General features: G+C 36.3%; 1 protein-coding gene across 1 annotated transcript in view; it reads right to left on the reverse strand.

Moving 5' to 3' along the window:
- Positions 1-23,797, reverse strand: part of DOK6 (docking protein 6) — a 436,186-nt gene that overhangs the window by 230,181 nt on the left and 182,208 nt on the right. Inside the window, exon 3 of the mRNA XM_023543736.2 lies at positions 5,700-5,814. Within this exon, the coding sequence (XP_023399504.2) occupies positions 5,700-5,814 (115 nt within the window). The remainder of the gene's footprint in view (positions 1-5,699; positions 5,815-23,797) is intronic.

Genomic DNA, 23,797 nt, shown 5'->3' on the forward strand with positions numbered 1-23,797 from the left:
TTTTTGACTACTTAGAGTTTCAGTCTTTTTTCCATATATTTTTTGCTATTTGGATTTATCAAACTATGACCTGCTTAGGCATAATATTTGCAAGTTTTTCATAGTTAATAGTTTTGGGGCATTATAGTTATTAACTCTTTATCTGTCACTTGTATTCCTGATATTATTCCAAAACTTTAATGTGCCCAGTGACTAGGCTTGTTAATCTTTAGTTACATGTGAGTTGTTTGATTTTAAATGGTCAGATCTATTGGTCCTTTCTTTTATAGCTATGGATCTTCTGTCTTGTAAAGTTCTCTCCAAGCTCTAGATTATTCCTGTAGTCCTCTCAATTTTCTTCAAAAATCTTTATATATTTTAAAACTTTTTATTTGATTAATACCAGATATTATTCCATATGGGAGCTGCTGGGTGGTGTAAACGGTTAATGCCCTTGGCTGCTAACCAAGAGGTTGGAGGTTCAGGTCCATCCAGAGATGCCTCGGTACAAAGGGCTGGTGATCTACTTCCAAAAAATCAGCCATTGAAAACCCTACAGAGCATCACTCTACTTTGACACACACAGGGTTGGCCTAAGTTAGAATCGGCAGCAATTGGTGGCTTTGGTTTATTATTCCACACAAAATCTCAATAATTTTTTTTCTACTCTATAAGTAAAATCTTGTTGAACCTCAAACTGAAATTACATTAAAGGCACTATAATGGAAGGTTATTATTTTAATATTATGTCTTCCTAGCCAAGGAAATAATCTGTTTATATTCTTAAAGAAGATTTTGTCCTTTCCTTTATATAGCACCCTTCTTCTTAAATTCTCTCTGCGTACTTTAAGCTTTTGTCGCTACGGCATACTGCGATAACTTTTGCTGTTTTTTTATTTAGAATTTTAAAAATATATTAAAAGTGAAGAAAATATCAGATTTTCTATGCTAGCTTCACAAAATAAATTACAGCCACTTCCATTTTTTAAAATGAGTTGTTATAGCTGTAAATATTGAAAAGAAATGTTAGTTTTAAGATAGAATTCAGATATCAAAAATTCTGCTCTTAGTACTCTTTAGAGTAACTGAGTTTTAATTATCTTTTAAATCTTCAGTACAGGCCAGGGCACGGAACACTACTTGGTACATAGTAGGCACTCAATAAACATTAATTTTTTGAATACATGCCATAATGATGACCAGGATTCCCATTTTAAAATGAAACAAGAACAAATGAAAGTGTGAAGTGTGAAGAACCAGCAAACTAAGTATATAAAAGATGAGCTGTTGTTGGGGTAATTGAAATGTTGGTGGTTCCAACACACTTAGTGGCTACGCAGGAGCAAGACTGGACAATTTGCTCCCATAAAGACTGAAAAAAAAAAAAAAGAAAAATCCCAAACCTGTTGCGGTCTAGTCAACTCTGAATCACAGCAACCCTACAGAAGGTTTCCAAGATGTGGCTGGAGGATTCAATCTGCTGACATTTTTGTTAGCAGCCGATCTTTTTAACCACTATGCCTCCAGGGCTCCGTAAAAATTACAACCTGGAAAACCCTGTGGGGCACCTCTACTCTTTCACATGGGTTACTGTGAGTCGAAAATTGACTCCATGGCACCTAACAACAACAACAACGTGGTTTGTGTTAACCTAAAAATTGGGCGTTTGAACCTACCGCCTCCGCAGGAGAGAAGACCTGGAGATCTGCTCCTATAAAGATTACAGCCTAGGAAAACCTAAGGGGCCATTCTACTCTGTCATACAGGGTCACTGTGAGGTGGAATTGGCCTGACAGCACTTAACAACAGCAGCAGCAACTGTGGTGAGAGGCAGGCTATCACGGGCCTGAAGCTTCCCTATTCTTCTGCTGAGTGTGCCAGACTGCAGTGGTCCTTACGGAAAGTTTCTGTAGTATCATACAGACAACGAAGTACACCCAGGCAGCCACTGTGTAACTCGAGGTAACTGGTGGTCCCTTCTGGAGGGAGGGGGGCTGGCTTGTTTGTTGCTTGTTATGTTTACTGCTAGCTCAGCAAGTGTTGGGCCCTGATCTGAGTTTCTCAGCAGCGACACAAACCCACTGCACGTGCAGGCATCCATCTAGGCTTGTCACATTGCCTCTGTGGGATCTGGGGGAAAAAGGAATCAATACAAATATGCTGAGGCTCATGCCAATCACTGTGTCTTGAGTAACAAAATCATTTTTCTCTGATCCAAGAGTCTCTTGTCATCTGCTAGGTTCCATGAAGTAGTAACAAAAGATGAAATTATTAGCTTCTGAAAACCAAAAATCAGTTGCCATCGAATGGGCTCTGACTCATGGCAACTCCATGTGTGTCAGAGTAGAACTATGCTCCACGTGGTTTTCAGTGGTTGAATTTTTGGAAGTAGATCACTAGACCTTTTTTCCATGGTGCCTCTGGTTGGACTTGAACCCCCAACTTTCAAGTTAGCAGCCAAATGTGTCAATGATTTGTACCACCTAAGGTCTGTATTAGCTTCTAAGTAGAGTAAAATACCAGATCCTCTACAATTTTTGACACACATTCCCTACATCTTAGAAAATATGAAATATTTCAGAAGGACTGATATTGAAATAGAGTTTTTAAAAAATGTTTTATTTAGAAGTTATCATAGAATCATAGGGACTTACAGTGACAGGACAGAGAGTTCCTCATGTATCCATCAAAGTTTGCTCCAACGGTTACATTCTACATCATTATAGTACATCATCAAAACGAGGAATGTGATGTGGGTACCATGTGTGTGTATAATTCAATCTCATTTTATCACGTGTAGATTTGTGTAACCACCACTCAATCTAGATACAGAACTGTCCCATTACCACAAAGATCTGCCTCACGCTACCCATCATAGTCACATGCATGCCTTCCCTCTGACCTTTCTTAACCACTAGAACCACTAATCTGTTTTCCATCTCTATGATTTTGTCATTTCAAGGCTATTATATAAATAGAATCATACAGTATGTAGCCTTTTGAGACTGGCTTTGTTCACTGCTAACTAAAAGGTCAGCAGTTCAGACCCACCAGGTACTCTTGGAAACCCTGTGGGGCAGTTCTACTCTGTCCTTTAGGGTCGCTATGAGTCAGAATTGACTCGATGGCAACGGGTTTTGGTTTTGTTTACTTAACCACTACATCACTAGGGAAACCACCAGTGGTTAGGAGCTACATCTGCTAACCAAAAGGTTGGCAGTTTGAATCTACCAGGCGCTTGTTGGAAACTCTATGGAGCAGTTCTACTCCATCCTATAGGGTCGCTATGAGTTGGAATTGACTTGACAGCAATGGGTTTGTTTTTTTTGTTCACTTAGCATAATTTTCCGGATACTCGTCCAGATTGTTGCATGTATAGCTTGTTTTTTTTTTTTTTATTGCTGAGTAATATCCTATGGTGTGGATGTACCAGTATTTGTTTATCCATTCTCCTGTTGAGGGACATTTTGGTTGTTTCCGATTTTGAGCTATTACAAATACAGCTACTGTTAACAGTCACGTACTGATTTTTGTGTGGCCATACATTTTCATTTCTCTGGAATATAAAGACTCAGGAGTGTGATATCTGGGTTGTAAATAAACGAAGTGTATGTTTAATTTTTAAGAAACTTGCCAAATGGCTTTCTAGAATGACTGTACCGTTTTACATTCCCACTAGCAATGTATAACTGATCCAGTTTCTCCCATCCTTTCTAGTACTTTGTGTTGTCACTTTTTAAAAACTTTTACTTTAGCCATTCTCATAGGTGTGCCATGATACCTCATTGTGGTCTTAAGTTGCATTTCCCTAATAGCTGGTGATGTTGAACATCTTTCATGTGCTTATTCGCCATCTGTATATCCTCTTCAGTGAAATGTCTTTTCACGTCTTTTATCCATTTCTAATGAGATTTTTTAAAAACATTGAGTTCTGAAAGTTTTTTTTTTATAGATTCTAGGGAGGAGATCTTTGGCTGATATGTGATTTGCAAATATCTTCACTCAGTTTGTAGCTTGTCTTCTCATTTTCTTTTGTAGCGCAAATGTTTAAATGTTGATGACAGCTTATTTATACTGTTTCTTTTTGTTTTCTGTTAGGGATCATGATTTTGGTGTCATGTCATGTCTACATCAAGCCCTAGCTCCTCAGTCCCTAAACTGTCTCCTATGAAATCTTCTAAAAATTTTTGTAGTCTTCAAAGTAATATCAAAAAACCATTGCCATTGAGTCGATTCTGCCTCATAGTGACCCTATAGGACAAAGCAGAACTGTACCAAAGAGTTTCCAAGGCTGTAATCTTTATGGAAACAGGCTGCTACATCATTCCCCCACGGAGCAGCTGGTGGGTTTGAACTGCTAACCTTTAGGTCAGCAGCCGAGTGCTTAACCACTGTACCACCTGGGCTCCTGCATAATAGATTCCAGTATTACCATAAAATGGGTCACTACATTTTTAAAAATGTAAAACAATGCCCAGTTTTAAAATTGAAAAATGAAAACAATAGTGAAAATTATCTTTTTTGAAAACCAATTTTCTAGTGTTTATTAGTTTTAATGAGACTTTTTTTAAGAACTCAGAAAAAAATGAAGTGCCACAACAGTTTAAGACAGTAGAAATAATTTTGGAATTAATATATGATAATAGCAAAGTTGGGACAAGTTCAAACACAAAATGGGGATTCGTATAGCCAGTTAACAGAATTCTGTGCAACTCCAAAAAGTCAATTTTAAATGATAAAATAAGGTCAGATAGCTATTGAAAGTACGGCAGAAGGACTGACAGATAAAAGCATTCAAGGAAAGATGAACACTTTGATAAATGTCAACTCAGTTTCACAAAACTAAGATAAGCATGGACGAGGAGGTGTGAGCAAAATGACATCGTAAGTTTTAGAATAATATAGCCTGGTATTAATTATACCTATAAGCTCTAACTCCATAAAATCAGAAGCTTTATTTTCCTTAAAAAAGTTCAACGAAGCTTTAAGACTTACCTATTATTTTAAATTCACCTCTTTCAAGTCCTTAGTAACTTGTACTTTCATCCATTATAATGAAGGTATGTACCATTTCATTGAGCAGTCTTTTTTTAAAAAAAATATTTTATTGAGACATTTGAGCAAAATCTTTAAAAAGCTATAATAAACCACTTAAAATATTGTATAGCACTGGAATTCCAAAATGAAAAATACTGCAAACTCCAGCTACGCACTGCCTCGTGCCTCAATAATGTCACAGTGCTGGAATGCTAAAATTCAATCTGAAATGGATTTACTTGTAGTACTGAGAATTCATGAAAGCAACAAACTGACTAAATTTTTTAAATGTGTAGGATGTGGGCAGTGCTCTACCTCACTTTTGCAGGGCAGATTATTACCCTACCACACGCCTACAGCACCGTTTGGCAAGAACTAAAATAGCAGGCACATGCTCAGCCTAACAACATCTCCAGAGCACTGTTTACTTAACTCTCAAAGCTTGAATGTAAACCTCAAGAGTCCTCAGACCACCTGGGAGCAAAATCCAGACACAGACAGATAACAAACAAGCACCCCAAACGTCTGTAGAAATCAATATGCTAAGCGTGTACTCAAGTCTTCCACAGCACATCTTCATTACATTAAGCCCTCTCATTCAGTACTGCATCATAATCCATCTGGACCATTGTCTCAGGAGCAGCTCAGTTTCCTCATGTTGTAGATGGGCTGTAATTGCTTACCTGACTCGCAGGCAAATGTCTTTGACGTTTCATCGTGAAAAATAATCGCCACTGCATGCTTCTTTGTCTCTCGAGGCAGTCTCGTTATGTTTTTGATGTTGTGCAGTTCAGTTACCTTGAAAGAAAAACATTCTTAACTTAGTGTACAACATATACTTTATGCTGGAGTGTTTAAACAAAATGATCAGTTATCACTGTCTTAACCGCTTCCCACCACTTATTTGTACTCATGTCCAATTAACTATAGCTGAAAACAGTACAGGAAAAAAAAATAAGTCTTCTATTACGACCCCAACTTTGTCACAGATTATAATGCTTGCTAAAGGCGCTACGGTGGTGCAATGGTTAAGTGCTTGGCTGCTGAAAGGTTGGCAGTTCGAACCCACCCAGCCACTCCACAGGAGAAAAGACCTAGTACGACTATAGTCAAGATGCAACTAATACCTGTCCATTGACAGAGACAGTGATTCCAAAATTAAATATAAACAAAGGAGCCCTGGTGGTCCAGTAGTTAAGTGCTCAGCTTCTAACTGAAGGGTCTGTGGTTTGAACCCACCAACCGCCCTGCAGGAGAAAGATGTGGCAGTCTGCCTCCATAAAGATTACAGCCTTGGAAACACTGTGGGCAGTTCTATTCTGTCCTACAGAGTTGCTGTAAGTCAGGGTCGACGCAGTGGCAATGGGTAAATATAAGCAATAGACCCTGTCCTTGGAAAAATGCACATAATGTTAACAGGTCCCTATAACCCCACTGCCTCACCCTGTTCCCTTTTGGAAGCCCACCCATGATTTATGGACCAGCTTAATAAATTTTATTCATTTGGCAATTAATAAATATTTAATATATCTATGAATTTTAGCTTTTAGCTCTTTATTGGTACAAGTTATTCAGCTACAACCTGTGCATCTTTATTCCCTCATGGTTCATAGAAACAGACTAATGTTTATTTCATCAACTTCTCTGCAAACCCAACATTGAAATACAATGTTATATGAGGTAGTTTTTTTCTAATTCCCTTCTTAACGTGCTGAATTTCATTTTTTTTTGGCTAATATAAAAGGTTTATTTCTGGTTCAATAGTGTTGGTAGGAGATAGGCAGAATTAACTAAGATAATGAACAGCCAATTAATATCTTTGTCATGGCATCCTACAAGGACATATTTGAAATAATAAAGTATTCTACTTCTTTCATCATAAAGTTAAAATAGTTTTGATAATAGTGAGCAATATTTTGATTTTGGCAAAACTATAGCTAGAATGATTTTTTGAAATCATCTCTTAAATACCACAAATACATTCATTATCTTTTCACTATGCCTTAATTTTCCTTCTACAAATATGGAATTGTCATTAATACTTTTGATGGATATTCTGATAGACACGAGAACTAAATACTGAATTTTTACTTTTATGACTAACCTGGACCTGCTGCCGTCCAATCAATTCCGACTCATAGCGACCCTACAGGACAGAGTAGAACTGCCCCATAGAGTTTCCAAGGAGCGCCTGGTGGATTTGAACCGCTGACGTCTCGGTTAGCAGCCATAGCACTTAACCACTACGCTGCTTTATGACTAGGTAGTTTTTTAATTCTATTTATCTTATGTATCCATGTATCTATCTGCACACACACAGACACACACATGCATCGATCTACATACAAATACATGTGTATATCCACACACATACACACATACATATAAATATATATCTTCCAGAAAAATATTTTATTATCTTTATCATTTAGTGTGGTAAGCCTCAGGAAATGTATGTATAAATATATCTGTATTTTATTACATTATATAAATTATATAATGTAATATTTTTATTACATTATTTTATATAATTAGAATATTACATTATATAATTTACATTTTATTACATTATATAATTACATTATATAAATTAGAAGTTCCCACAAAAAAAAGAAAAACCAAGTCACAGGTAAGGGAGGGCAAGCTGAGGCAGTAATGTGTATGGAAATGGGCAAGTGTCTCTGCTGAACTGGAAACGAAAGGGAGATGGTGAAAGTTACTTCTTCAGGGTAATCATCTGATTCATTTGGTAAAAATAATCAGATAATTCCCTCCCCGTAAATGACACTGCTGAATTAGGAGCTATGAGGAGAGAGGGTAGGAGTGAGTTTTAGTTCAAATATCATATCTCTTTGTTCTTGACAAAATTTTAGTAGATTTTCTTGAATGAATGTTTCTTCATTTACTGTCTGCCCTCAGGACCATTTTCAGAGATGTTCAATGTGCAGTTTTGATTTTTGCTTTAATAATTTCCACCCGTTTCCCTGAGTAGCATTCTGCGGAGTTCCTCATTCGGTCATGCTGAAGAGAAACTTGTATCTTTTTGATATATTGTTTCTCTTCTTACTGTGTTCATATTTCCTTTACATCTTCCGGTGTATTCATAAGATGTTATATACCTGTTCTAAGGTCTTTTTCTACCCATTCAATTGCGACTGTCATTCTAGCCTCAATTCTATTGAGTGACTATGAGTATCTCTCTCACATTTCTCATATAAAAGGGGAAGATTCTAACGCCTCATCATTCATTATATTTTCCATAGATCCAGAACCAACCCACTGCCGTCAAGTCGACGCCAACTCATAGCGACCCTGTAGGACAGAGTAGAACTGCCCCATGTGGTTTCCAAGGAGTGCCTGGTGGGTAAGAATTGCTGACGTTTTGGTTAGTAGCCATAGCTCTTAGCCACTATGTCACCAGGGTTTCCTTTTAGTCAGTGGAAAATCCCTTATGAGAGGAAGAAAAATTTTCTTCTGTCCCTAGCTTACTGAAAGCTTTTAAATATATTTTTAAAGCATGAATGAGTTTACAATCCTATTGAATAATTTTTTCTGAAACTATTAATTTCGACATATAGCTCTTACTCCTTTAATATACTAATATAGTGAATGCCATTAATAAAAAAGTATCTTTGCATTCCTAGGATAAATTTATCTTATATAAAATGTTACATTTAATACAGCGTTCTATAGATTTATAAATTTCTATATACTTATAGATATTAATGGGTTAATATACCTTCAAAATTAAAAATGTTTGCATGTGAGTTTGGCTTTGATTTTTTCTTGTTCCATTTATCTTGTTTCAGTGAATTTATAATTTAAAAGTAGATTTTTAAATTTCTAAATGCAATTTAAAAGTTCTTTTTTTTAGTATACTTTACTTTTTAGAGCAGTTTTAGGTTTACAGAAAAATTGTGTACAAAGTACAGAGATCCCCCTCCCCCTTGCACAGTTTCCCCTATTACTTACATCTTGCATTCACGTGGTATATTTGTTACAATTGATGAGCCAATATATTATCATTAACTAAAGTCTATGGATAGTTTACATTAGAGCTCACTCTTCATGTTATAAGCAGTAAAGTGCTATAACAAGGTATAAACATTAAGTATGTCTAATTTTTATTGATATAAACCTATCAAATACTATTACAAGTAACTGTAAAAATATGAAGTTTTAGATGTACATATTTTGGTTGCATTTAAATTTGCAATCTGAGATGCAATTTTACTCTTTTTAGTTAGCTGTGCATTTCATGGCTTTTGATTATATAATTCAGTTTTATGTCTAGGGCTCCAGTCAAAAAAAAATGTTATTCCTTTCATAAACACATTTACAAAAGTGTCACATTTGAGTATCAATCATTTTTACAGGAATAAATATGAGGACACCTTGTAGGATCTAAGACTAATGACTATTAGATCTCTGTCATAACAGGAACTTGAGGAGCCCAAAGCAGGAAGTGCTAAATCATGCTGTATCTTCCACTTCCTGTAATTTTTTTCTTTATCCTTGTAATAGCCATATCACTAATTGTGGAAATGACCCCTTCTGCTATTCAGTATCTTTGGGATTTTGGGTCTTGCAGTATGTGTTTGGAGCCCTGGTGGCTTAAGAGCTGTGGCTACCAACCAAAATGTCAGCAGTTCAAATCCACCAGCTGCTCCTTGGAAACCCTATGGGGAAGTTCTACTCTGTCTTAGAGGGTCACGATGAGTCACAATTGACTTGATGGCAATGGGTTTTAGTGTGTGTTCGAATCAATAGATATTATTCTAATTGTTCCCATGAAACCCTAATGCGCTGATGTTAGCAGCATTCCCGTATTACAGATAAGAAAGCTGATGTTCGGAGGGCTTAAGGGCATGACTATTCCAAAGCTACACAACTCCTTAACAGAGGGACCCACACCCACACCGAATACTGACTTCTGTGCACCCAATTCCCAGAATTATTTGGTTTCTTCAGTGAATGTTCTCTAAAGAGCAATGCCTTTGACAAGGGTTTCAGTTTTGACTTGCTTGATCAATGATCAGTGCTTTTCATTTTACCACACATGCTTTAATGTGAATGAAGGATGTTGCTGAAAGGAAAAGACCTAATTTCACTCATAACTCACAATGCAATGTCAGAACAGAAATCAGTCACTACCTAGAATGCTCTAAGTGCAGGGAAAAAAGTATAGATATATTTAATACGTTTTTAGTTAGCCTCCATTTTTGAAGATGGTGTATCTCTCTGACAGTGATTAGGATATAATAGAAAGGCAGTTGAAATGATAAATTCACGACCAAAAATCATACCCATGTCACATAAAATATCTGCAAAATAAAATTACTTGGCTACAGTTTTAAGAGCTTGATGCTGTTCATTATACTTTCTTCTAAAATCTCTGATGGCCTAGACTTCTAGCCTCAAAATAAGAGCAAGCTCATTGCTCAGGGCTGCTTCCCAGACTTTAACGGAGCACTTTTACGCTGTCAGTGAGTTCCCGGTTCTGTCACATTGCTGGAAAATTTTTTAATATATCCATTACTCGTATTTGTTCTTCTCTGCTTATAATGACTTCACATAAGGTTACTATGTAAAAATTAAAATGGGTAAGATGAGTGATTTTAAGAAAAATAAAAAAAGTTTGCTTCATATATATGTATATATATGAATAAGCTATATAAAAAATACATGTATAATTACATATGTGTATGTACCGTTCCCCTTCCAGGAAACAAATTAGACTCCAATATCTTATAGTTCCCGAGGATTAAACCCTGTGGTAAATGATGAGAACGCTTTTTTCTTTTGGAACAATGATTCACATATTAAGACAGGGAACAGAGGGGCCCCCAGATCTGCAAACAAAGTAAAAAGAAATAGGCCAGAGGGCAGAAACAAAGCCATTCCCCAGAATAATGGGGCAGGGTATCAGAAAACAGCCTACAAACTTCTTTAAAGTTGTCTTTCAGAAGCAGCTGGATAAAACCAGCCCTTTTTTTTTTAGGATAAAACCAGCAGAACATCCACCTGTGACTGCTGTGTGACCTTCCACCAGGGGCAGTGAGGGGCTGCAGCCTCAGCTGGAGAATCAAACTTGGGGAGCGAGAGGCTGTGTAGGCATGACACCCCATAATAAGTTCTGCTATGAATCCCAGAGGCCTCTGGGACGGGAGCCATCTTAGAAAGATGCTGCGCTCACACCGTAGTTAATATATCCCCACCTATGCCTATGAATAAACATGAATCTCTTCTGGCCTTAGAACTTTTAAAAAACCAAGGCAAGTCTTTTGTTCTGTGAGAGCGGGGTAAGCATAGCTTAGGCCCTCCTCATCGACGCTTGCAAGCCTCTTCAATAAAGCTTTGCTGCGTGCCTTACCTGTTCATTCTTGACCAGTGAGAGGCAAGAACCTTGTTTACTTAAAGGCATAGAGACTCCGGCAACAATATTGTAAATTGAGCACATTAAAGCATGTTTTCGAATAAAGTTTACTGAATTTCTAAGTGGTTAAATAATTGACTCGTGATATTTAAGCCAATGTTTCCAACATAGTAAGTTGAGGTTATATTTAAAAAACAGATGATTTTCAAATATTATTTTTATCTAAACAAAGGATCTTACCAATACTAAGTTGAGTCTTAAAGAAATGATTATGTACTGCCTGAAAATTATGCTAGAAGGTGAGCATAGAAGGGATATACTGCTATATAAAATACATTATATACGATATCTACTTGTACCAACAATGTCATAAAAACATTTACAATTCTGCTCAAGGGTCTTTCCCCCAAAAGATTTTTATTTATGAATGCAAAAGAATATACTAGTCAATAATAGAGCATACGCTCCAAAGTTTTCAGAGCTCAGAAGAGGAGTGCTTATGTTTTCAAGCAATCAAAGTTTAAATTAAATCGTGGGACCTAGCATGATGGTGGAAGATCCAATCGAGACTGTAGAGATCTACACTTTTTAAATTAAATCCTTCCATCTCCAAAAACACCTAAAATATGTAAAAGAACATTACAACAAATATTGCGGATTACATCTTTTTTTTCCTCCCGTAGCAAAAATCAACTAAAGTTAGCAAAATGCAGCCCGCACTGGGGATTTTCTGACTCTGGTGCCTCAGGCAATCCAAGGGAGGGTGTAGTTCAAACGATGCGTTTGCTCTTCTGTGAAATGTGCATTTAGAAATGCAGGCAGCTTCTTCACACACGCATTTTGCTACCGTGGTTTCCAGAATATTGAAAAGCTTTTTGTTGTTGCTCAGAAGTGTGATGCCATCCGCCTCAGTGTGCATGCTAAGAAATTAAAGAGATGCCAGAAAAGTGAAGTACTAAAGGGGAGGAGAAAATTTTACTCTTCAGATTGTCCTGAGGACGATGACCAAGTGTTATGCTAGATTGTCAAAGGTTATAAAATTACATCAGAAAATGTCTGAGAAGTTTGTATATCATGGGAATTGTTCCTCTTTAATTCAAAATCTGTTTTTACAATTCAGATCAAGAGGACACATAGATATATATACACACATATATGTATATATACGTACACACATATGCATATATACATGTGTCTATTTCCAATTCATTTCGATGTCCTATCCTCATGTTTTAACTCAGCTCTACATGAATTTACCATCCAGTAGGAAACTGTTTGTTTGCTCGGACAAAAGAAACTTTTAAACTGATGTTTTAAAATGTCTCTGTTAATCCAAAAAAAAAAAAAATAATCACCAATATTTACTAAGATTGTGAAATCCTAGAGCTTTTCTATATTTATTATTGTAGCATACAAAATTTTAACACATATTTCTGAAATACTGACTTTTTACATGCTTATAAAAACACAGGATATTGGGGTTAAAGCCTAATGAAAGCACTGAGATTATTTTAAATGAATACGAAACTAACGGAATTTAATTGAAAAGCAAATCATTTGAAAATAACTCTGGTTGTTTTTAGGTAGCTCTAAGTCAATAAATACCTTGATCAAATGATTTAAAATATTTAAGTGTGATAAGTGATAGAATGAAAGCCTAAATATAAATATGCTTAAATGATGACTTTGTTAACTGATGCTATTTAATTTTTGTTTCAAGGAGTAATCCCTCAGCGATTCATGGTGCTAAGAACAGAGAGTTCAAGGTGATACACATAGCCTTTTTTCTTTATGGCCTCATAATTTAGTTTGGGAGACAAGACTAGAAATAACAGTGATAAGCACTATGATAGAAAACAAAACCGCAGAAGCACAGGGATAGAAGATCTATGTTTTAATTTAGGGATTCTGCCATGGAAGTGGCACCTCGATTTTAAGTATAAATAAAAATAATACAGATAACTTCCAAACCATAACCTCCAGCCTGACTTTATTCAGGTGGGTTATATATGTTGATAATTCCCATGTGAAATATTAGAACTTATAAATTATTAAATATTTATTTATTTACAGATAACAATAAACTCATTTCATAACACAAATACCATTTTAAATTAAAAAATTCCCCCAAATAGTGAGAAGGGTGGCAATGGTTTTACATTTTTTGCAAAACTTTTTTACTGTTTGGCTTAATAAGGGGCAGCTTGATTGTTTGTATCTGCTTTTAAATGGAACCTGTTGCAATATGTTCTTTCGATTAAAAAAGTATATGAAGAAAAGAAGGCCTGTCACAGACATGGAGCTGTAAAAGAGAAGACTATTTATAAAAGCATTTTCAGCCAACTGTGGATATTCTTCTTTGATTCTAACTTCAAGCTTGAAAAATGTTCTTAAAAGGTTTTCCAGGGGGGAAGCTGACACCATGTCAATATAATTTTTTTTTGCTCTGCTCAATTAAAATTCCTAGGTCTACTTTCAACTTTCAATGGGTGTTTTAGTCATCATGGTTTTGTAACATCATGGATTGGTCATTGAGAAAATATTGGTTCACTGAGTTATGCAGGTCTTCCAAATGTTGACACATTTCATAACACATTATTAGAAATATTCATTATCGTCACCCCTGATTTCCTCAAAAAACTCTAAGTTTTGAGAAGCTGTCAAGTGCAAGGATGCAGGAACAAGTTTCCTAAATTTTCAGTATCATGTGAAAACTTAAATTTTAACGTTGTCAATAAAACACTGTCAGTTATTTTCCTTGAAATGACAGGCTCACTTAATTCATTTTCAAGAAACTACCTGACAAATGCCCAAGTGTGAATGACTATAGGTACTCTGTCAGTCATTCTTTCATTAAAAGTGGTGTTCCTTAAGTTAATCCATTGCCGTCGAGTTGATTCCTTAAGTTAAAAAAAAAAAAAAAAGGCTGGCTCCCTTGCAACTTCAACAATCACACAAGTGCTCTTTCTCAAGAAAATCACTGCCTATCAGTACATGTTCTTACCGTTTCGTCAAACAGAATATTAAAAAGACATTCAGGGATCTAGATGTAATACAATTAATTTTTACTGCTTCATCAAGTGAAATGAAAATGAAATTAACATTCATTTATTCAAGAATGAAATGAGTATTGGTATTTTCTGTTGCCACTGCCTTCATATGTGCCGCAGTTTTACCCAGTTTGGCTTTTGCACCAAAACAAAGTGCAAGTAAAAAAAAAAGACAAATACCATATTAAGATTTTGATGAAAAGAGCATTGTCTCTGTTGTTTCAGTTATAGCCCCCTCGCTCACCCACAACACTCGATCCTGTCATAGAATATGTCAATTCCACTTCTAGAACATTCCTTCTATTCATTCCTTGCAGTTCACATCTCGGTTCCTTCAGATCCTTATTTTTAACTATCTGAAATATTTCTGTTATTTTTCCATTAGCCTACACACTCCTGGTCTTCCACTGTATTGTTCATACTACTTCCTGACTATTATTAAACTAAACATTTAACCATGTTCTTCTCTGATGTAAAACCATTTAATAACACCTGAAAAATAAAGTTCTGACCCCACAGCAAGGCCTTCAAGATGCTCAGTGATCCAGCCCCCACCCGCATATCTCATCTAGTCTTTCTCCACAATCCTGAACACAAGTTATGTTCCAGCCATGTACAAAATCTTTCAATTCTCTTGAATGAAAATGTGACACTTACAGATTACACAGACTTTCACATATTCATTTGCCTGGAGCACCCTGCCCTTGCATTTTCTTGTCATTCTTCAAGAGCAATGCACACGTCTTCCCTGTAAATCAGTTGCTCCAGTTGATTCCAACTCATGATGACCCCGTGTGTGTTAGAGTAGAACTGTACTTCACAGGCTTTCAATGGCTGATTTTTCAGAAGTAGATATCCAGGCCTTTCTTCTGAGGCATCTCTGGGTAGACTCTAACCACCAAACTGTCAGTAGTAGCCAAGCACACTAAACCTTTGTTTTACCCAGGGACATCTGTTAAATGACTATTTCTTTCATATCCTGTGGCAGAAGTAAAGACTAAAGAATAAGATTTGCAATGGTAGCAGAATACTTTTGGGAAAAAGCAATAATGATGGCACAATCTGAAAAACATAATCAATGTCACTGAATTTTAAATATGGAAGCTGTCATACTGGCCACTGTTTTGGTGTATATATTTTCAAGACACTAAAAAAAATAAATAGAATAGGATTTGCTGCTTTGGGTTGTTTGCTCTAAGAGGAAGAGCATACTTGGATGTTTTAAGGAGCTGTATACAGAAGACTAAACATCAGAGAGAAAAACTTTGTTTCAGCTGTAATTCAAAATGGTTGATTAGATTTTACTTGCTCTGTCACTTGATAACCAGAGGAATGTCCTATGGGTTGAAGAACACAGTGATATTTTCTTCAGTTAAGCCGATGTTTTCCAGAGTGATTTTATGTGCATATTTAGCAACATTTAGAGTGAACAAATTAAGATTTATTGTACAATTTAAAAATCAGCTTGCTGTCTAAGTTATGCATCCGTCCTCTTAGCCTAACTCTACAAATTAAGCTAAATATTGGCGTTCAGTGCCGATCTTCACTGCTATAAAATTGCATTTACACTATGTAGATAGGTAGCAGGTAGTACACACGAAAATACTATATTTCTTGAAATTACTAGTAGTTCTAAAGCACCTCTTTTCCACTTACTGTCATGGCAATTGGGATTAGATACCTGCTTATTTAGGTGCTTGATTTCTTTTTAAACCTAATTATGTCCTGAAAACTGAAAGAATATTAACTTCTGTGTTTAAGTAGAATCAAATGAATTAGAACATCAGAAATACATTATAATTTTACTAATAATTAACCAAAACCAAACCAAACCCAGTGCCGTCAATTCTGACTCATAGCACCCACTAATAATTAAAAAAAATTACTAATAATTAATTCTTATACTAATAATTTTGCTATTTTGGCATTTTACTAATCTTCTACGGTTGTCTTAAGTCAGAGTTTTTATTTTTCCAGTAAAATAGTATTTAGGAACAAGTTTAATAAAATTTCATTATGATAGTAAATACTGATTTTCTAGTAAGGAAACAAGTTAGGAATTTTATTGAGTTTGGTTTTTATTATTACAATTAACACATATCAACTCTATGTGTATAAGACCATAACTTTTATAACAACTTAGAGACTGATATTACACCATAAATTCTATGCTTCAATACATGATTAATACACAGAAATCTTACCTACTGCTTCCTTCCAGTTAAATTTACATCATTTTTCTGATAGCTGCTTCCTTAACTTTGCTTCCCGTTGCTGATGAAAATTAATATGCACCACTGAAAAATATCAATATAACTTATTCTTAAAGCTACCTAAACAGATACCATGTGCTCTGATATGGTTCTCCCATCTTCACTATTTGAATATTCCAACATGTTCACTATCCATACTTAAAAGTCTAGTCTTTTATATTTTTGACAGATTTTAATATCTTTGACAGATTAAGATATCTCAGATATTAAACCATATTAAGAAATGTGTCATCTGGAAACTAATTACTATGGATAAAATGATATTAAAATTGGAATTAACCACAAAATTCACTGTTGGCTATCTCCAGCTCCTTCTTTCTTACCAGAACCTGATTTGCTCACTCATCCATCCCTTCTTCATGCAAGCCATGTGCCATGGTGGGAAGCTGTCGTCACCCCTAGCAATGACAGAGAACTTGTTTTCCAAAGGTCATGGTCTCCTTGCTGGTGACTGGTTCAGGAAAGGGAATATGACTCAAACATGGCTAATGAGATGTAAGGACAATTTTTCTGGTTGGCTTCTGATAAATGTTTCTGACTCAAAGAGAGCCTCAGGACAAAACCAGCCCACTTTCCCAATGGATGCTGTCCTGTCTGCACGTAATAGCTCACAAATGCTACAGCTACCATTCTACTAAATCAGGGGTGAAGGCAACACTATGGATAGCAGAGCAGAGATAGAGAAAAACCCTGGGTCCTTAAATTTCATTGCTGGGCAAGAGTTACTAAGTCAACCAACCCTGAAGCCAGTTTCTTCTTCTGTACATGCTGTAATATATGATACTGCAATTTTAAAAAGGAGTTTTAGTTTGTTATCTGCAGCCGAAAATATTTTAAACGATAAAGTAACTTCAGAGCTAAGCTTTCTTCATTTTACCAATGGGAAGTGACTGTCTCAGTTTCTGTGGCTGTCACAAGTGAGTTGAATACATGGCCAGAGTAAGGGCCCATGTCTCCTATCTCCTGGGCCAGTATGCTTTCCACCAATTTATGCAAAAACCATTGCTCTGAGAGGCATGTGATTTATTAATGGCAAATAAAGATGAATCAAGAAGTCATTACAGGAAGGAGAATTTAATTGCAAAAGAGACTCAAATTGTAAGGATGATAGAAGTCCAGGAAAACCGCCTTATCTTAAATATTATAAAAAAAAAAATAATCTATCTTTAAGTTTGAGAAATGCAGAAAATTAATAAGCATATTAAGACGAAATCTGCATGCTTCTTTCTTGTTCTACTTTATCTGCGTGTGCAAATTTAGCATGTCTAATAACATGCTTCCCTGACTCTAAGAACTAAAATAATATGAAAACAACTCAGACAGCTGCAACACCACTCTTAACTTCGAGTTCAACGACTTTATTAGACAGATATTAACAGTTACTATACAGCTACTTGAGCCCTTGTGGCGCAGTGGTTAAAGAGCTCAACTGCTAACTAAAAGATCGGCAGTTTGAATTCACCAGCCGCTGCTCCTTGGAAACACTCTGTGGTAGTTCTACTTTGTCCTGAAGGATCGTTATGAGTTGGAATTGACTCAACAGCAAAGGCTTTGGTTTTGTTTTTTTGGTATACAGCTACTATGGCTTTACTTAGTAGCTGTACAAAACTAAAACTTTCATTTATTGTAGTGTGTTGATCAATGGCACCTGAGAAGATACATTCAAACCCTATCCCCTGAATTTGTGAATGTGACCTTATTTGGGAAAAGGGCCTTTGCAAATAAGTGTAGGATCTTGACATGAGACCATCCTGAATTTAGGGTAAGCCCTAAATCCAGTGAGTATCCTTAGGAGAGAAGGGCAGAGGGAGACTGGAGACAAAGACACAAGGGAAAAGGTCATTTGAAGATGGAGGCAAAGATTGGAGCGATGCCATCACCAGCTAAGAATCTCTGAGAGGCAGGAGGAAGGGCTAGGAAGAGTCAAGAAAATATACTTCCCTGGGGTCTTTGGGGGCAGTGTGGCCCTGGCGACACCTTGATTTTGGATTTCCAGCCTTTGTAACTGTGAGAGAATAAATTTCTACTGTTTTAAGCCACCAAATTTGTGGTAATTTGCGATGGCAGCACTGAGAAACTAACAATTGTACAGAATTATTTCATGATGAACAGTTCTATTTGTGTTATAAAGTTAATATTCTTGAATAAAAATAAAATGAAAGAAAAAATCACTGAAATATTGTATATATTCATAGTTCCTTATAAGATATTAATTTTTTAAAGAGCAACAGACACATTTCTATATATTTTGTGTCACTTAAAGGGATTAAGGGGCCCTGGTGGTACAGTGGTTAAGCCTTCAACTGCTAACTAAAAGGCTGGCAGTTTGAATCCACCAGCTGCCCCCTGGAAACCCTATGGGGCAATGCTATTCTGTCCTGTGGGGTTGCTGAGTCGGAATTAACTCAACAACGAGTAATGGTATTAAGTATGTTTATTCACCTTTTTTTTTTGATTAATCAAAAATTCACACAGCTGTGTAATGTAGTACCTTAGTTAATAGTGCTATTGTAACAGAAAAACTACAAGCAACCTGCTTTAAAGAAATTTATTTTCCCACCGTTCAAGAGATTTTTGTTGTTAGGTGCCGTTGAGTTGGTGTCAACTCATAGCAACCCTACCTACAACAGAGTGAAACCCTACCTGGTCCTGTGCCATTCTCATGATTGTTGTTATGCTTGAGCCCACTGTTACAGCCACTGTGTCAATCCACCTTGTTGAGGGTCTTCCTCCTCCATGACCCTCTAACCTTGCCAAGCATGATGTCCTTCTCCAGGGACTGGTCCCTCCTGATAACATGCCCAAAGTATGTTAGATGAAGTCTCACCATCCTTGTTTCTAAGTAGCATTCTGGCTGTGCCTCTTCCAAAACAGATTTGTTCTTTCTTATGGCAGTCCATGGTATATTCAATATTCTTCACCAAAACCTATTAATTCAAAGGCATCGATTTTTCAGTCTTCATTATTCAGGAGGTCAGAAGTCTAAATTCAGGGCACTGGCTCTAAGGCTCTCTCTCTGTGGCCTCTGGAGGTCCTTGTCTCTTCTAGTGTTCCTTAGTGATCTTCACATGGCATTTATCTTCCCTCCTTTGTGCTTCTTTGTCTGTGTCTATGCTATTCCTTATAACTCAGAAGTGATTAGGTTTAGGACATACCCTACACTGATATGATTTCATTAACATAACAAAGAATACCCTATTCCCAAATGGGAAATGCTATTCAGCTGTATACATCCCCTCCTAATGGAGGCAGCTGTGCTCTTCCTGAAGCATACTGCGGATGAACTCGGGCTAAGGTACAAGGCCTGTAGTGTCATGACTGGGCCAGTGGCCAAGGCATGCCTTATGAACAAAAAGAAAAACAACTGGGCCTGGACATGTAGTCACTGGAACCAGTGGCTGCTCAGGGACTTGGAAGAAAAACAATTAAGCCTGAGCCCCAGCTGGAACTGCTAGGTGATGGCACAGCACTACTCTAGTCCAGCTGCCACCCTGGACTGTCCTGTATGTAGGTTCCCAACTAAACCATATGTCCCAATTCCTGGTTCCAGAGTCTTTCTTTGGTCTGCTGGCTACGCGGCTGATCCTAGGTCCAGATGCTACTGGGTTATCACTCAGCAAGGGTTTAAGATTCCAACTTGTATTCTGTCGTGGGGAGGGGGGAGACAGTTCAATCTATACCATGTGGTTTCCACAGAGACTGGATGAATGACTGAAGGACAGCCACAGAGACATGGAGGTCCACTAGGCAAGTGCTCCTATCATTGAACTCCATCAGTATCAGGGTTTCAGGGGCAAACTCTGTGATAAGGTCATAAACAAAGATCATAAAGCAGGAAGCTTTTCTCTGAAAAATTATGAACATTCAGTGGGGGCCAACAGCAAGGCTGACCTGTTACTAAGCTTCTTACCTCTGGGATTTTTATCCTCTCTCGACTAAGGAACCAGTGATTAGGGGTGGAAGAAATCCACCTCCAGAAAGAGAGGCAAGTAAGAGGACCAGGTGTAAAAGTTTGATGTTCCACAGGCTTTGGTCCTGCTCAGTTCTTTGCCTTGTTTATAATCCATACACGGCCAAAAGTAACTTTTCTTTACTGATTTGGGCACATTGACAGGGAACAGAGAAGGAGCCCCATGGAGACCTGTCACCAACCAGAAATGTCAGGCCAAAGAATGCTGGAGAAGACCACCAGTGGTGCCCACTTTCTTCTCTGTAGTAGATGATGAAAAGATCCCAATCTGTCTTCAAACAGATCAACATTTATTTGTACAAACATCTTTATCTCTCTATGGTCTATGATCAAAGTTGTTGGTCATTTTCACAAGGATCTTTTGAAAACATGGCTAATTTCAAGGAAGTCATTTTAATACTGTAATTTTTGTAACTCTATTTCTTGCTACTATTTCTGGACTCAAAACATAGGAATAGGTACCAGTTGAATGAAGAAATTCAATGCTCATTGTGCACATCTGACAGCTAGAAGGAACTATCATGAGTTGCCCAAGATTGTTGAGCCTCCATTATATAGGAGACAGAACATATCATAGAAAGAAGGCAAGTACCAGTGGCAAGAAAAATAATTGATGGCAACCTAAGGACAGTTGCTGCAAAACTACTGTTGTGGCTGTTGAAAAGACACAAAGCTATGATTCGGTACAAACCCTGTTGACTTACATAAACTTTTTAAAAACTGTCACAAGTGTGGGTTCCAAGTGGAAAAAGGAATGGGAAAGTCTAAGATAGACTGCTTGCATGTTGACTTTGTATCTATCTGTGAATGGTATCCAACGTTGAATCATGGCTACATAGACAGCCCACCAAACTTGGTTCTCAGGCAGGACCGTACGAGTGGGAAAAGAATGCAGTCCATTCGTACACCCCATTCCAAGTGGTCTGGAAAACACGTTGACTTTTACCCAGTAAATTATACAATTCAGTGAGAAAAAAGGGACAAATGTAATCTAATCGCATGTGATAAAATCATCCCACAGGCCACAAAGAAGTTAAATAGTAAAACTGCACTTGTCATATGTGGAAAAATAGAATAGAAAATAGAATCATTAAGGTCAGGTTATTCTGTATTATGTGTAAAGACACATACACACATATCTATTATGAACAAAAAAAAGACTTTTTTTAAGCACATTTGGGTTATTTGTAAAAACTGACCACTAATGAGGTAATAAGAGAGCCTTAATAAATTAAAAAAACAGATATTATACAGATTCCATTTTACAGCCTTAATACCATATAATTAAAATTTACAACAAATGGATGATATTTTTATGCAAATAACGTGTGCCTCCTACTTTTTTTTTTCTACGTTTGTTTGCCAACTGCACCCTTCCCACCACAAGGTATTTTTGTAAACACTGCTATACCAATGTTTTACATGTTCCTGTAAAAAAAATTAGCACAGTGCATTTATGAAATACCTCTCTGGGGGAGAGCTGGTTGGCAAACTAACATACGAGGCACGCATTATTTTTGTAAAAATACAGTAGCTAGCCCATACATATGAAAACTAAGTAAAATATATCTAGAGACCATATGAGTTGAAAAGGAAGTTATAAGCTAAATTACAAGACACTTTGGTTTTAACAAAAATGAAATACTCTAAAATTTGAATAAAAAAATATGTAGCTTTAAAAAATATTTCTCATGAACAGAATAGGTAGAAAACAAAGAACTTAAACATTCAATTGAATAAGTTTTAAAAAAAAGCAACAGCATTTTCAGAAAGAAGTATAATAAAGGACAGAAATCAGTGAAATGAATTAAAAAAACCAAGGCATTCAACAAAACCAAAAATTTCATCTGAAAGGAGACTTCTGGCATCAGATCAAAGAAAAAAAAATGTGAAAATAGATCAAATACACAGTGAAATGAGAAAACAGAACACAAAAATTTAAATATTAATGGAAGCTTTTCGGTTGTATACTAATTAATTAAAATATAGGTAAAAAGATATATATACATATACATATATTTAGAAAATACAAAACGCTAAAACTGGCAATAAAAAAAAATTTAAAAGTACGTACTCATTTCTTAAAAGCCCTATTTATAGACAATTTCATAATTGAGTTTTACTGAGCTTTCAAGGGACAGTGAATTATCATCTTCAGCAAGATATTTCAGAAACCTGAAAACCAGCAAAAGCTGCTAGTTTCTACCACCTTTTTTTCATATTGATCCCAAAACCAGATAGGAAAAACATAAAAATTATATGGCTGTATTTCATCTATAAATGGGGGGGGAACCCTAAGATGCAAGTTGAGTTTATCCTAGGAGTGAAAGTATAGTTAACATCAGAAAGTCTATTAATATAAATCTCAAAATTGATTAAATGATAAAAAAAAATCACACGATTACCTCAGCAGATCAAAAAAATAATATCACTGATAAATTTCAACACTTTCTATAAGAAAAACTCTTACTATAATAGGAACAGAAGGGAACTTCCTTAACTTAGAGGTTATATACCACAACATTTTACTTCATGCTGAAGTATTAGACACATTCCATTTATTACTGAAAACATGACGGGTAGTCTTTATCAGGTCTACTGCTGGTCATATCAGAAAATATAAAATTCTTTCACAGCTTCTAGTAGACTCTGATTTATAAATCACATTGGCCTGAAATATGCCCCCTATCTGTAAGAAGTCTAAGAAAGTGGTCATTCAGTCTTTTTTAGTCTCTACTGTGGAGATGAGAAAGGAAGAAGTGGGTTATACAAATGGGTGTTGAGTTAGCAATCAAGAGAAATCCCATGCCTGAATCATCAAAGTTGCCCCATTTCACTTCAAATATGATATCTATAATGCATATATCTCTTCTGGGCAACTAGGAAAAGACAGTTCTTACACTTTTGCCACCCTAAAAAATCCCTACCCAAATAAAAGATACAAATTTAAATGGCAGGCCCTAGAGTTAGATGGCAACATATAACTTCAGAGCAGCATTCCCTGCTCCCTTGAACAAATAATCTGAAAAAATGAAATACGCAAACCCATAGATTTTGGGTTTGCTTATATCATTTTTTCAGATTATTTGATGTAATAACTTTGACCAATGTA

This window comes from Loxodonta africana, chromosome 11 (assembly GCF_030014295.1).
Source record: "Loxodonta africana isolate mLoxAfr1 chromosome 11, mLoxAfr1.hap2, whole genome shotgun sequence".
In the NCBI taxonomy this organism is placed as follows: domain Eukaryota; kingdom Metazoa; phylum Chordata; class Mammalia; order Proboscidea; family Elephantidae; genus Loxodonta; species Loxodonta africana.